The sequence below is a fragment of the Falco rusticolus genome, chromosome 3 (assembly GCF_015220075.1).
Source record: "Falco rusticolus isolate bFalRus1 chromosome 3, bFalRus1.pri, whole genome shotgun sequence".
Taxonomy (NCBI): domain Eukaryota; kingdom Metazoa; phylum Chordata; class Aves; order Falconiformes; family Falconidae; genus Falco; species Falco rusticolus.
The window spans coordinates 110196837-110208880 of NC_051189.1; the positions used below are offsets into that span (position 1 = coordinate 110196837).

A 12044-nucleotide genomic window follows, 5' to 3' on the forward strand; every position below is an offset into this window, starting at 1 on the left:
GCAACAGAAATATGAAGGAAGTGGCAAGTTCAGCACCCCACCCTCCGCCAACCCCAAAACCTTGCTAAGGTGTTCATTCCAATCACCTGCAATCTATAGCTATAGTGAAGGGGGGGGGAAGCCTTCAGGGCAACACCAAGAGATCTGAAGTGTCACCAAATTTTGTTGCCTGCATCCTCCATCCAGCTTTCTAGTAACGAGGCTCACAAGCCTGCTCTCTAATAAAAAGGGCAGGTTGGTACCAGGAACTAACCAGGATATAACACTTCTCCCACTGGCCTAAGTACAGATGATTTACAACTCCTCTCTCCCTCCTTCTTTGGTCCCAGGAGGGCAACCATGTAACACTTTCACAATGTTAGCTAAATACTTAAAATGAAGAAGTTAAAATGTTTGTGTATACAGACCAGCTGTTTTTCACCGCAGTTTATGAATTCAGCCCAAAGTATGCTTGTGGACTCTGTACAGGTATTTTACAGAAATTCTTTCCAGCATACACAGGTGCAAAAATCCCTCGAGCAAACATACCAATCTAGTTAGGTATGTGTAACTTCAATGCCAGTTGTACTTAAAAGCACACATCTGGACCATGGTGGGATGACTCAAACTGCGAAGCAGAGCTGTGAAGTGCAAGAACTCCGTAAGGAGCGAAAACAGTATCCAAACAATGGGATCCTGAAGGCTAAAAAAACCTCCCAGAGCCTCCCATTTTGTGCCTTCTAGTACTTCTTTTAAAATAAATAAATAAAACCACCACAAAACATGTATTGCTCACATTTTCCTTACCATCCGATTGCTCTTGGCAGATGGAAACTAATGACTAAATCCCCTTTGAGAAGTCACCTGGAAACAGTTCCATTAGCCACCTAATAAGCAAGACAATGGGTCACTTTGTAACATGTCCAAACCTGTAACCGGTTCATTAACTACCAGGAAGCGCCGACTGCTTACAAATCTTTCACCCGTACCCATCCGCTGGACCAGCGTGCTCTGCAGAGACAGCCCACTGCTTCAGCCACCGACAGTCTGACACATTTTAGGTTCTGCCAGCTATAATTCAAATATGGGTAGGAGGGGAGAAGACAGCAACAGAAGTCTTCCGTGTCATGTATCGGGTTTGCCAAAGTCTGTGCAGACTACAGATTTCACGTGATGTACTTCTTTGAACAGGCAATATCTGACATGCTACAAGATGGCTATTAAGTAACTCTGTCTTCAATTTTCCACCATTAAAACACCACAGATTTGTGAGGGCAAAAGGTAAAAATCTCTGTAAGTGCAAGCACAGCCATGTACTACTATTAAGAGATACTCAGTCTGAAAATTTCAGATTACAATAAACCAACACTTTAAAATCTAGTCTCACTCCATTTTTGAAAGCATGTAAGTAATTTCTTACTAGGGATTGCAAGCCTTCAGAGAGCGGTGTTTGAGGACAGTGCTGCATCATCAGTGCTGACCTCCTAATACAAGCTTTCCCTCTCCAGCGTTCACTTTTATGTAATCACAGAGAACCGTGGGAACCCAAGGGAAAAACTCCTCCTCCGCCAAATATCTCAGATTCAGAAGATAAGAATGTAGTCCGTACAGAACTGCTCCAAAATGAAGCACCCAAAGAAGAAAACAAAAATCAGATGAAAAGCAACTAATCTAGTTTTCACAGCATGACAGTATGCTTAATTTTTTCCCCTCTAAGTTTGCTCTAATCTATGTATTATATATCAGCAACTTCAATATTGATTCTGGTTTGAGTTTTGAGCTGCCCATGGGGACTCCCAACGCTGCTCTGTTTACTCTTACATCTAAACAATTTCCTTGGGAAAACATCATGGTTGTAATTTTAAAAGCACACGAACATTAAAGCAGCGAGCATCTTGGCAGTTTAGGTCTGTCTTATGAGACTTCATCTTGTACTTATCAGTCTAACCCGGAGGCAAGAATCTCACAGATGACATAATCCTGATGTCACACCCTATTGTGCAAAACCCTCGCCAGCAGTGAGATGGAAAGTCAGGTTTCCTTAGTGCTACGATGCATAACAAATGCATCTGGATTCAATCTGCAGGGCCCTTGCTGCGAAAACCACAGTAACCATCATGCCCAAGAGAAAGCCATCACAAAGGGCTAGTAACCATTAATGAGGAACAGTGAGCTAATGGCAATAAAGTCACTTCAAAGCTTTCCATGGGTTCTGAGTTTAGGCAAACTAGGTTTACATCTAAACATAGACAGAATGCTTTATATAAAGAGCTCACAGCTGCCTAATCACTTTGTGAGTTGAAAGTGGCACTGCAGGCTACAGGAATCGAAGCTCAGCGCCTGCTCCCCCGTGCACACCTACAGGCACGAGCAGCGGCAGGCTGTGCTAAAACCAAAAACGCTCATTATGCCTCTTACATCTGGTGCTCTCCTTTTATTTACTTGGTGGAATCGGCGCTGTTCCCCGCACAATATAAATCAAATTCGGTCAGGCAGATAAATAGAGCAGTTGCTACAAACCTTGCGAGAAGTTCAAAATCGGAGAGGAATGAACTCCGCCGAGAGGATCGTGTGGTCTATCAGACCAGGTAAACGAACATACAAAGGCAGGGGAGGAGAAATGAGATGACAATCTACAGCAGCACTCTGAAAGGATTAAAGTCTAAGGTCAGCCCTAATAGAGGGTTGCCATTTTTTCTTATCAAGCCAAGCGGGCAAAAGGCCAGTATCGGAGGTGGTTCATGCACAGAATCCAAAATAAATTAAGAAAACCGGTAAGAACAGCTATCAAGGGGAAAGCTATCCAGCAGCTTACAGGACATCTGAGCATACTCGATAGCAGAGATGATGGTGCAGAGTTCAATGCCAACAAGCCACAGGGTCAAAACAAGACAACCCGCAAGTTCAGTAAATCAAGCTCTTCAATGAGATTAAACACACTAATAACAACAAAAAAAATTAATAAAAAGTCAGCCCTGAGCACTCTAAAAACTGACGGGTAAGCTTGCCTGTCACTGGGACTCTGCTGCTGCCCCTGACCAGCAGCACCTTCAAGCTCTCTAGCAAAAGGCTCCCAAATCTGCGCATTCCTGAAGGGCCACACGTACAGGCAGCCACTGTAGCCTTTCATCTTCGAGCTGAAAACAGAAAGGTGACAGACGTTCAGGTTTGGTACTTTCTATACCGCAAAGAGCATGACATACGCTTGGCTGGCAGGGGTGCCATCCTCAGCACTGCTAACACCATCAAACATTTGAGTGACTAACTCCATTCTGGACCGGATTCCAAAACAAAATTCAATAATAAAAGGATTACACACAACAAAGACATTTTAGAGGTCAATCCTCTCCCAGACCTCCTTCCGCTCCTACCAAATTCCTTGTCCAGAGCACTAACATAATAAATTGAAAATGGATCAACATCAAAACACAGATAGAAGCAGAAGTTCAAAAGGCTTCATTGCTCACACTGTTGAGGGAACTCAAAACCTTAATCAGTAGAAACATTTTCAGGAGCAGAATGATTAAGATGAGCATTTTTTTCTTTCCTTTTCTTTTAAAGGTTGTTAAAAATCAAAAGCACCATTAAATCCAACTTAACCCAAGAAACAAAGAAGTAAGAAATAGCTTTCTAAATGTATGTCAGCTTACTAAACCAGTCCAAAGTTGCCAAAACTCATCTTGTTTGTAGAAATATTCAGATCAGCAGCATCCTTCCCCAGGGAGGTCTATTTAATCACTTCAGAAATTATTTCTTCCAGACAACAAAGCGCAATTAGATTACTTAATTAAAGCACTGATTATCTCCAACGCAAAACAACAGAACACAGCATCTAAAATAGATAGATTTAACCAGATGCCCTGCTCCTCATTATGCTTTGATTTCAATCAATCGCACACACACGTCAAGCAAAGGGCAATACATTACAACCATGTGTTTGAAGAAATTATCTTCACAATATTGGAAGCGGAGAGCCAAGGCTCTAACTGAATGGTGTAAGATATTAGACTTCCATCTGGGAATAATAACCTACTGAACAAAAACATACCACGGCATTAGCTTCAGGCAGTGTCTGAGTTAAACCTGGCAGCAGGAGATCAAAATGAAACAGTTGTTTTTTGGGAAAGTGACATGCATTTTGGTAAAACAGATAACCAAGAAATATGCTTGTTGTTTAACTTAGATAACAGACAGGGACTTAAAACCTAGTACAATTCCTCTTTAACCCAAAAAGATGTGAACATGCCTCCAGAAATAAAAGGTGGGCAACTCTGAAGATACTTAAAGGTAGCATGCATTAAAACAGACACTGGCAGGGAACAACTCAGCACTGGTGTAAGAGGCACTGAGGATCCAACAAAGTTGTTCTTCTCAAGCTTTCACAATTTGAAACAACTCCATGCAATATTACAAGACTCCTCCAAGCTTGTTTGCACGCTACGGTCATTCAGTGTGCTGGCCAATAAGCTTTTTGGGACAAAACTAGTCACCAGTGAGGAAATCCAAATGGATTATTTCACGCAAATTGTTAACAAATGCGTAACAGGCTGCTGCTATCAAAACACCCACGATAGCAGGTGCCAACCCCTTGGGAAACAGCAAATACGTGCCAATGAGTCACTAAACGTAGGTGGATACTTACCACACCTGATTAAAACAGAAATCTAAAAAGGAACGGTATGTGGGCCAAATGGGACTGCCACAAGGAAAAACTGAAACTATCTGAAGTCCTGGGAGACACCCAAGATGAACCCTGCGAGGTATTATCACCTTACTGTGCATAAAGGTAAAACGGGAGATAATCCAGAGGAAGCTAGGACCATATGCTGAGAGCAGAGTGGGAATAGCACATATTCTCACAAGCACTTCTTTTTCTATAGGAAGGAGACGTCTTCCTCTTCCACACCCCACCAGAACGACCAGTATAAGATGTATTTCAAAACTGGGGAATGAAGCGAGCACTGTGCAGAGCAACACCTCAGAGATCGGCGTTTGCAAGGTATTAAGATAACACAACATCTTTCTGCGATGGGCAGTCCACACCGGCCAGATGACTGCGAGCACAAGATCCAGCAGTTTAGCCCAGCATGGCTGGAAACAAAGCCACAAACTGCTTTGAAAAAGCTAGCAGAAACCCTCATTATAGGCCTAAAATGTCTAACAGCCCAGGAAATTCAAGCACACTGGGGCCCGGTGTTCTCTGTGAATGACTGCTTACATAAGATTATTTTTGTATTAACTGTTACCTCTCTACCATAAAACACAGCATAGCTGTGGTTAAGAGGTGCAGTTCAAAAACATTCTCGAGAGGGACAGAACAGCCGCTTAAGGGACCGCTGTATGAGAACCTGTTGTGTCAGATCTGAGGTTTCTCTCTCCACACCATTTTCATCCCCTTTCATAACCTGCATTTCTGCAACGCAGGCTGAAAGCCTAACAGTGCAACAGCCACTGTGCTTAAATTTGCAATTTTTTAAGAAAAAGAGTTTGTAATGTGAAGTATCAATTAGCTTGGTGTCACCCAAGAACGGGCTGTTTGGACAGACGAACCCATCAGAGTGAACAGAGACAACAGAAGTCTCTGCAGGTCAATTCAAAAAAGTTTTTTGGCCACTGCCTACGAAAGGAACACCGTTACTGGAAGGTGGACCTGTCATAAATCTTCCCATATAACAGAAACCCTAATTTCCACAAAAGATACAGCACTGAAGATGCCAGCACACTACTTTTTTGATTAATACAACAATGCTTTCAAATGAGCCTGAAATATTTCACAACGCTGGAAAAACTCTGTTGCCACTGCCTCTGGGATTTGAAACACCACTGATAACTTTGTCCTGGAACCGATGCATCATGCACTCCTTTCCCAGCGCTGCAAACTGCCAAACCAGAAGGCCACTGACACCTTTAATTGCCATCACATGGCTCGGGCCTACTTCTGGCTTTACAGTGGGTACACAGTATTAGTTTCCAGCTCCAGCAGACCATGGAAATTACATCATTGCAATTGCCATCTTGTTCCCACTACAACCTTCCCCACACTTCAGACTCCCACATGGCCTCAGCAGCTGCTACGCGGGTAATTGTTACAGCCATTCCCAACCTGATCTGTTGGCAAGACCAGCAAGCAGCAGCGTGAAAAGTTGATGCTTGTTACCCCCACCTCATTTCCCCCCACGGCTCCAATCTCCAAGTAAAAATTAAGCTTCTGATGTCAAAATACAAAACCCAATTGTCTTATTAAGGAAACTGCAGAGTCCATCTACTAGAACAAAAGCATGTTTCTATCCAATCCTCTGTTGTAGGTAAAATACAAATCATTTCCAATTTCAAGCATGAGGAACCTTTCAAATGGTCTGGTTAAGTTTCTCTAACTTTGCAAATTCTTTCCAAAAATGCCACAATTTTTTTTACACCGCTCAGCAAAACGTAAGCCACCCTTCTCCTCTTTTTCTGACACATTTCTGAGATCATAACATGCATCAAAGCATACTGTGCTGACAGATGCGCTTATCTAGTCTGACTACACTGCGACTCATAATGCCTCTGTCATTTCTGGCTGATGACATGAGAATGAAGTCTTTGTGAGAAACCCCTCCCGTATCCCCTCTAACAATGTATCGCCTATAAAACTTGGACTGACAAACTGAAAGATGAAATTTTATACAATCTCGCCTTTTACTTCCATACAATATATTAAGACTACTGTTGTACCACACGCTGAACAGGGTTCAGCAGATTCACCCAAGTCTGAGTAATCTGCACCGTGCTTTTCTTCCAGCCAACAAAACCTTTTTAAAGAAGTTATTGTACCCAGCCATGAGTTCATGGTCACTTGATCAGAAACGGATTTTAAAAGACAACCTTGGTTGCATAAACCTACTCATTTTCATCTGAGTGTATTACAAATCCTATTGGTCCCAGTCTGTTCTGCACCTGGGGAGTAACTGCAAACCTCTTTGCTGCAAATGCAAAGTTCCTTTCTTCCAGTAAGTTCAGATACCAACCGCTCCTTACAAGACAAGCTCTGTATCTATGAAAATAGTACATGAAAATGAGTAAAAATCTGATACCTGTAACAAAAATGTGATGATTACACCTTTGGACAGGCTACATTTACATCAACCCACATCTTAAAATAAGTAGAAAATCAAGCAAGAAAAGTACCTTTTAACCTGCTTTTGTTAGCATTGTAGTAGTACAGTGACGCACAGTGAACTACCTCTAAGGATGTGTTTTATCTCCATTTTTGAGCAACGTGAAGAAGCAAGTTTCTTCACCTTCTTCATGGCCACTAGGCACCTCCAGTAAGAGAGCATCCCGTTACTGAAGAAAGCAGTACATTCCTTTTTTTTTTTTGCAACCCACGCTTGATTTTTACATTTAGCATTACTATTTCCATCCCATCACTGCTTAGGACACCACAACCTATAAAGACAACAGCTAAATCCCATCACATCTCAAGCCCTTGGACGCAATTGCAATACAAGATCAGGGCAGTCCCACCTTTTAGAAAAATTGTTCAACTGCCAAGTCACCCGGACAGTTTCCTGTTGCTGCTTTAAAAAAGGCACTGCCTAATCTACGTTTATCTGACACATGCTCTATTAATTCCTTTGCTTTACACCTCTTTAACATGACAGGGCCTAAAACGACCGTCAAAGCATGGCCCTTGCAGCAGAAGTACATTAATCCCCATATAGCTGCTGCGTTTTGGTATACTAGTGCCTGCTGTTTTACTGGAAGATGTGAAAGTTGCTGAGATAGATATATAGATATAGATATATATGTACATACACACACGGAGATATTCTGAGAGACTACAGGCTTGAGGGAATGGAAAAAGCAGATGGTTTAAGACTGAACTTAGTCAAGATCAAAGAGAACACAGGTCATTTCAGGACAAAGACACCATTAATCTGTTAAAGGGGGGAGGGAGGCAGGAAAGCACCTCAGCATCAGCTGACAAATTTGATCATGTTTTCATATTGTGAAATCACAGCAGATACGCTTCCCAACAGCAGATCAGCAGCTGCCCACCCATATTTCCTCGGTATGCCACTCTCAGAGGCAGCTAGCGACCACATTTTAGACTCATTGTGTGTACTGCATGCCTGCTGAAGGAAACAAAGAAAGCAGAGGGCTCTGTACGGTAGAACTGACATACAAGTCTCTGTACTGGTCAAAGGCATTGTTGGCTTCCACCTCCAGCTTGCGCAGGCGAGCAGATGGCATGGCACCGTCTTCCAGGGGAGGATCGTATTTGTTACTCCATGGTGATCTGCCAAAGAGACAAGAAAAACAGAGGCGGTTAGACAACCGAGACAAACTGAAAGGTTTGGGATCGCTGGGTCTGAGCTGATCCGCAGATGCCAAACTTCCAGAAAACCAAAAGGCACGAGAGCAACCTGTAAGCATTTCACCCTCAACAGCCATTTCAAACGCTGACAAAAAGGGGACACTGACTCCTCAAAATTTCGTGTACCCGGGGAACACTTACCATCTTCAGGTTTCTACTATATCCTTCTTAAATATTCAAAAAGGAGGTCTCAGCACATTAGATATTTTAAATTATTTTCATGCAAACATAAATAGTTTGTGTAGTTTATTTGGGACGTGACAGTATTTGAGCCAAACACTGCTGTCTACAATTAAGGTCCAAATTCTACTCCACTATTTTGCTTTGAAATAAACTCTACTTTTAGCATAACATTAGGAAAACGCTTGAACAGTTTGAAGGATTTAACAGGGTTTGTAAAGCTGTAGGTTTTACTATAGTTTCTGCAGGTGTGGAAGAGATTTTGTGCTCTTAATGAAAGATTTGGTATTAAAAGATTAATGGACCCCTTTGCCCATCTGCTTGGGACTTTTATAATTCCCATTCTGTAAACCTGCATTCTCCTTTTCATTTCCCCTTGGAATAACCAACCTACATATATCACTGCTAGTTTAAAGAAAAGTACCTCTACCCTTTACCTGCTCCCTTCTCAAAATGTTCCAGCCTACTAGTACTAGATCTTAATGCAGTCCATACGTAAGGGCTTTTTCCTCAGCAGCCATTTGTTATTCGTTTCTCAAAGGCATCTAGTTTTGACATCTGTTCAGTACAAAGCACAAAGAACAGGCTCTGCTTTGCTCTGGCTTTCACAACCCTTCACTCCTCCCTACCACATCTGATTCAAAAGGTGAGACACCAGGAAAAGCTAAATCATTATGTCACGTTCCACCAGAGCGATGTTTTTCAGGTGGTGGTTCTCACTTTAAAACTTTGAAGAGTCAACAGCCACAGGAGTGCTCCTTTACCTAACAGCTCTCTGAAATCTGGAAGATACACAAAAATCACCGCCAGTTCTTCCTGCGGGATTCCCAAATGGCACACCTACACCCATCAGGCAGTACACATAAAACCAAACGACATCAAAGAAGCTATGGCAGTCACAGCACTGACCTTGCTACCATGAAGTCTGCAAAAGCAAAGCCAGGGCTCGTATGCCAAGCAGTGCATACGCTGCTACCTGATCAGCAGCGTCCGTTAGGATGCACTTGCTTTTTCTTTCCCTAAATTTTAAAAGGCTGATTCAAAAAACGTTCTGTTTTCTGTAAATTCAGAACACTATGCTTCTCCATCAGGGATTAGGAAACTGGCAAGCAGGGAACTCATACCGAAGCCACAGTGAAGATACTCTAAACCTTACATCTCTTCTGCAGGCTGCAGGGACGGGATTTAAGGGAAGCCTACTAACATAGATTCTTCTAGCTAAGGGACTGTGGCATTTTCAACCCGTTACAGTCAGAGCCAGAAGCAACTTCACCTAAAAAAAAAAAACAAAAAAAAACCCAACACACAACCAAAACCCTCATTAACACAACCCCATATTTTTCTTTTTGTGGAAGAGTACTCACAACCCATTTAAAAAACTTAAATGGGGGGCTATCTGAAGAAAGACAGATGGACAAGCGGTTAAATTTCAAAAGTCAGACCTCTAATTTCCCTAAAAGAGAATGTTTTTTGTTTCAGCTAACAGGTTTCAGTGTTGTTGGCACCAAATTCCCCATAAGGATTCCATTTAATAGAGTGATCAAACACACTTAGCGTGGAAATGTATGGACAAAGTCAGGACCTTGAAGTCATATTAAAAAAAAATTAATAAAAGCTCTGCCTTCACAATGTGGATTCCATGGCTGTTTGACATCCTCCACAAACCTTCATTATTACAGGACCACTCGCAGAAGTGCCTGTGAAACTATGTGCATGAAAGGCTGCTCCCACAAGCAGCACTGTTACAATATGAAGAAAACAAAAATAATAAATTTATGAAGATCCAAGAGAGAGACTCCAAAAATCTACCTTCTGGTCTGATCCATACGCAACACAGAGAGTATCAAGTCTGTCTAAATACAAGGAAGGAGTAAACTGTGATGGGCTAAGCATTAGGATATTCATTTCCCAGGGTGCTGCCCCATGAAACTGCTGGAGTTATCACCTGAATGGCCAAACATCCTGCAGCAGCTTTTTCTCAAAGCTAATTCCCAGTCAAACTGTAAAGTCATTCAAAAAAATCCTATAAAACTTGATTCCCAGTAAGAATGTCTGACTGCCTAGCTCTACCTTCCCTGCCAAAGTAGCATGAGGCTCGGTTGTCCACAGAATGCTTTGAAATCCTTGGATTAGTATTAAAAGAAATGCAATTAGCAACCTCTCCAATAAGAAAAAGCCTGGTGTTTAGTTTGAAGTGTGCAGTAATTAGGGATGTAGCATGTTGCAGGCAGGGAACAGTATTTCTTGAGACTTCTAATTGAGCATGCGGTTCTGAAAAATCTTTGTGGAAATATCAAAAGCTTTTAAAAGCACAGTAAACTCCTCCTAGATTTTGGCCTAATTGATTAAATTAGTGTAAGAGCCACTTTCCAGTAACAACTTCAGATTTTATGAGGTATGAATAACAGTGTCTGAACGCAGGCACAGAATGGGATTAACACATGCACACGTTAGCATGGCTTGGTTTTCAAAGGCTTTTGCTCTGTGATGAAGGAAAGAATTTACTTCACAAAACAGAGCTGAGACCAATCAATTCCAGAAGGAAGAATCACTTCAATCCAGAATATCCGAATCAAAAGCCTTAAAGAACAGCATTCTTTAATGCAGCAATTAATATATTATGCCTATTCTTTATGAACAAATGAAATCGCTCTTCTGAAACTCCATTACTAAGTCCTGAACATTTCCAAGTGATTTAAAAAACCTAAGTCCTCCTGCTTCTTAACTACTTAAATACCGTCTCAGAAGGAGATTGAGCAAATTTCAGAGGCAAGCATGAAAACAACCTTAAAGAAAGGGCTGCCACATGCACTAATTAAACACGCAGGGGCCGAGGAGGGTGCAAGTGTTTTAAGTTATTTCAGCATGTCACAATACTGTTTAACAAGTGCCTTTTCAAGTTTCCTGTGTCTCTGGTGATAGATGCTCCTGTCAACAGCCTAAATAGGATCCAAGGGGACTGCAAGGAACACATCACAACTTCAGTGAGAAAGCATCTCTTGAATGACCCACAAGAAATACAGGATCTAATCCCTTCTGTTGCATCTGCCAGACAGGATACAGCTGCACGAGTACATCTTGTGGAGGGCAGTAGCTATAAAATGCTATTCTAGCTACTAATTTAGAACTGATTAAATCCACATAGCTGCTAACGCAGATCTGAACAGCTTGAACCTACAAGCTTAATGCACAAAGGCTTTTAAAAAGCACCAGACTTTTGTAGAAGGTTGAACAAACTTTCAATGTTAGACTAGAACATGAGTGAACACTTCACCTTAGAGACCTTCTTTCTTCTTGGCCCACTGCAATAGGTTATTTTTGTAAAAAAAACTCATTAAGATTTACACTCAGCCACGATCCAGATGCACTGCCAAACTGTACACGTTATCATTCTCCTCCTCCTATTCCTAGGACAAAAATGAATCTCAGCATGTTCCCTGTGTAAATCACTTGCAGACAGATATGCTTTCAGTTTAGAGAAGTACATTTCCTGCAACTCAAAGCAATTGAATCCAATTAATCTAGA

At 41.8% G+C, this 12044-nt stretch overlaps 1 protein-coding gene across 3 annotated transcripts in view; it reads right to left on the reverse strand.

The window, feature by feature from the left end:
* The window catches only part of CAPZB (capping actin protein of muscle Z-line subunit beta), a 61062-nt gene that overhangs the window by 18855 nt on the left and 30163 nt on the right, over window positions 1-12044 (reverse strand). For all 3 annotated transcript variants that reach the window (XM_037379223.1, XM_037379222.1, XM_037379224.1), the window contains exon 4: window positions 8147-8260. In XM_037379223.1, the coding sequence (XP_037235120.1) occupies window positions 8147-8260 (114 nt within the window). The remainder of the gene's footprint in view (window positions 1-8146; window positions 8261-12044) is intronic.